At 59.3% G+C, this 4030-nt stretch overlaps 1 protein-coding gene across 1 annotated transcript in view; it reads left to right on the top strand.

Moving 5' to 3' along the window:
• The window catches only part of MUC2 (mucin 2, oligomeric mucus/gel-forming), a 43962-nt gene that overhangs the window by 14058 nt on the left and 25874 nt on the right, over window positions 1-4030 (top strand). The window contains 5 exon segments of the mRNA XM_024117671.1: window positions 324-521; window positions 1463-1846; window positions 1849-3520; window positions 3522-3751; window positions 3862-3905. Coding sequence (XP_023973439.1) covers window positions 324-521; window positions 1463-1846; window positions 1849-3520; window positions 3522-3751; window positions 3862-3905 — 2528 coding nt within the window.

Raw genomic sequence — 4030 nt, 5'->3', positions numbered from 1 at the left:
CCCCTCCCCTTCCCCTCCCCCTCTTCTTCCGTGTGGCTTCCCTGGGGCCCTCCCAGCTCAGATGTGCCTCTGATTTGCAGCAGCCCCTAGGGCTCACCCGAAATGTTTGTATTTCTCCTGATGGAGCGGATGCCCTGTCTGTGATGTAGCTTGTGTGTTGTGATGGGAACCCCTTAGGATTCTGGGAATGGGGTCCTGACGGGCACTGGTTTGCCATTGGTTGGAGGTGGGGGAAACCAGTCTTCCCTTTCCTGGGACAGGCTGAGGAGGGCCTGGTGAGTCTCTGTCTTGCTCCTGACGCGTTGATGTCGGCCTCCCCCCAGGGAGGATTGTCACCTACACCCAGGACAGCCCCTTCTGCTACTGGGAGATCTGTGGCCCCGACGGGACGGTGCAGAAGCACTTCGGCATCTGCGTGCACACCTCACCACCCGCGTCCCCCTCCACACCCGCCACCACCACCTCTGTCACCCCCGTCAGCCCCTCCACCACCACGAGGACCACTGCGACCACCAGTACAGGTAAGGTCTTCCCCTGATCCCGGCAGGGCGGCCTTTCTAGGTAGATGGGGGTGATGCTGACACGCCTCTCAGCTCGGGGAGTGTCCCCTGCCTCCCAGCATCTTGACCACATCCCTGAGCCCAGACTGCAGGGACGGTGACTCGGGGCCGTCTCCCCAGACCCTGAGGAAACCACTCCTAAGGGTTAGAGGGGGCAGAGAGACACCCTCAAGTCCCCATGCATTTGCTCGGGCTGAAATTGCAGCTGAACGAGCCGCCAGGCGTGTGACAGCCACCGGGAAGAGAGACTGGTAAAATTAAAAGCTTTGAAAAACCTCAAAGCTATAGAATGACATTCCCCTTTTCCCCCATTTTACTGCAGTGCCATCTCCCTCTTCACAAACTCAGAGTAAGTCACGTTGACGGCGTTCCCAATGATACAGGCCGAGGAGCTGCAGAAAGCTGCTGGGTGCCTCCCTCGAGACCCAGACTCGGGGCTGGGCTGGGTGGGCTGGACCACCGGCTCAGGGACCGAAGATGGTGTATTTTGGTGACTTGATTCCCGATTTGCTGAGCCCAGGGACTCGTGCAGGGGACTTGACCAGCTCAGGGTGAAAACATTGGTCAAGAGTCCAGACCAAGTCTCTGCCGGCGTGCTTCTTCGCTGGACTGGGTGGCCCTTTCCTGATTTATTTGTTTGGCATAAGCATTTGAAAGTAGCTGAGGAAGGGGTGCTAGGCTGGCGCTCTGAGGCCTGGGTCTGTCACTGGCGTGGCATGGGGGTCTTGGGTTTTTAGCTGCAGAAGGAGGGGAGAAGTGGAGGGTGGAAGTTAGGGCTCAGCTTAGAGTCTCAGAGCCAACACTGGGCCCTTTGGTGATGATGGGGACAGCTGGTCACGGGGGTCTCAGGTCTCCGAGTCCCACGGATCTCCCGAAAGGCGCGCCCCAGCCTGACTGACCAGCACTGGGTTCTGCTCGCCTAGGGCTATGCTGCTTCTGGTCCGACTGGATCAACGATGACCACCCCAGAATCGGCAGCGAAGGTGGAGACCGAGAGACATTCAGCCGTGTCTGCAGGGCCCCCAGGGATATCGAGTGCAGGGCGGCCATAGAGCCCCACCTCGGCTGGGAGCAGCTGGGCCAGGAGGCTCAGTGCAATGTCTCCTTCGGGTTCATCTGCAAGAACGAAGACCAGTTTGGAAAAGGACCTTTTGAAGTCTGCTTTGACTACGAGATACGAGTCTATTGTTGCCTGATGATGCATGAGTGTCCCACGACCCCGACCACGATCCCCCCCACCACCCCGTCAACCACGACCCCCCCCATCCCCACCCCCACACCCCCCACCCGCCCCACCCACCGACCCCCACCACAGCACCCACCACCACTTCAACTGGGACTCCAACACCGACCCCCACCACAGCACCCACCACCACTTCAACTGGGACTCCAACACCGACCCCCACCACAGCACCCACCACCACTTCAACTGGGACTCCAACTCTGACCCCCAGCACCACCTCAACAGAGACTCCAATTCCAACCACTACAGAGACCCCAACCCCAACAGCCATCACCACTTCAACTGGGACTCCAACACCGACCCCCACCACAGCACCCACCACCACTTCAACTGGGACTCCAACACCGACCCCCACCACAGCACCCACCACCACTTCAACTGGGACTCCAACACCGACCCCCACCACAGCACCCACCACCACTTCAACTGGGACTCCAACACCGACCCCCACCACAGCACCCACCACCACTTCAACTGGGACTCCAACTCTGACCCCCAGCACCACCTCAACAGAGACTCCAATTCCAACCACTACAGAGACCCCAACCCCAACAGCCATCACCACTTCAACTGGGACTCCAACACCGACCCCCACCACAGCACCCACCACCACTTCAACTGGGACTCCAACTTTGATCCCCAGCACCACCTCAACAGCGACTCCAGTTCCAACCACTACAGAGACCCCAACCCCAACAGCCATCACCACTTCAACTGGGACTCCAACACCGACCCCCACCACAGCACCCACCACCACTTCAACTGGGACTCCAACTCTGACCCCCAGCACCACCTCAACAGAGACTCCAATTCCAACCACTACAGAGACCCCAACCCCAACAGCCATCACCACTTCAACTGGGACTCCAACACCGACCCCCACCACAGCACCCACCACCACTTCAACTGGGACTCCAACTCTGACCCCCAGCACCACCTCAACAGAGACTCCAATTCCAACCACTACAGAGACCCCAACCCCAACAGCCATCACCACTTCAACTGGGACTCCAACACCGACCCCCACCACAACACCCACCACCACTTCAACTGGGACTCCAACATTGACCCCCAGCACCACCTCAACAGAGACTCCAATTCCAACCACTACAGAGACCCCAACCCCAACAGCCACCACCACTTCTAATGGGACTCCAACTCCGACCCCCACTACAACTACAACAGAGACTCCAACTCCGACCACTACAGAGACCCCAACCCCAACAGCCACCATGACTTCAACTGGCACTCCAACTCCGACCCCCAGGACAACAGCCACCACCACTTCAACTGGGACTCCAACTTTGACCCCCAGCACCACCTCCACAGAGACTCCAATTCCAACCACTACAGAGACCCCAACCCCAACAGCCACCACCACTTTAACGGGGACTCCAACTCCGACCACCAGCACAACACCCACCACCACTTCAACAGGGACTCCAACTTTGACCCCCAGCACCACCTCAACAGAGACTCCAATTTCAACCACTACAGAGACCCCAACCCCAACAGCCACCACCACTTCAACGGGGACTCCAACTCCGACCCCCAGCACAACACCCACCACCACTTCAACTGGGACTCCAACTTTGACCCACAGCACAACATCCACCACCACTTCAACTGGGACTCCAACTTTGACACCCAGCACCACCTCAACAGAAACTCCAATTCCAACCACTACAGAGACCCCAACCACAACACCCACCACCACTTTCAACCCCAACTGTCACCACCACTTCAACGGGGACTCCAACTCCGACCCCCACCATAACACCCACCACCACTTCAACTGGGACTCCAACTCTGACCCCCGGCACAACAGCCACCACCACTCCAACGGGGACTCCAACTCTGACCCCCAGCACAAAACACACCACCATTTCAACGGGGACTCCAACTCCGACCCCCACCATAACACCCACCACCACTTCAACCCTTTGGGGTAGCGCCCTGAGGCTTTGGGCCGGGAGCAGAGGCGCGGGCTGGAGGGCAAAGGCCGGCTGGGAGAGGCCAGCGTTTCCTCGGGCCTGCAGCCTTGCCCTTGCTTTTCAGTGTGTGTGACAATTCCTCGCAAGTTGTCTGCCAGCCAGAAGAAGGTAAGCTGCCCGCCCCTGGACTGTCCTCCTGGGCTGTGGTGGGCTCATTCTCCCCCTCCCCCTCCCCTCCCCTCCCCTCCCCCTCCCCGTCCCCTCCCCTCCCCCTCCCCTCCCCGTCCCCTCCC

The sequence above is a fragment of the Physeter macrocephalus genome, chromosome 18 (assembly GCF_002837175.3).
Source record: "Physeter macrocephalus isolate SW-GA chromosome 18, ASM283717v5, whole genome shotgun sequence".
In the NCBI taxonomy this organism is placed as follows: Eukaryota; Metazoa; Chordata; class Mammalia; order Artiodactyla; family Physeteridae; genus Physeter; species Physeter macrocephalus.
Note: the sequence above shows the minus strand (reverse complement) of the source record. Positions and strands in the feature narration are given on the sequence as shown.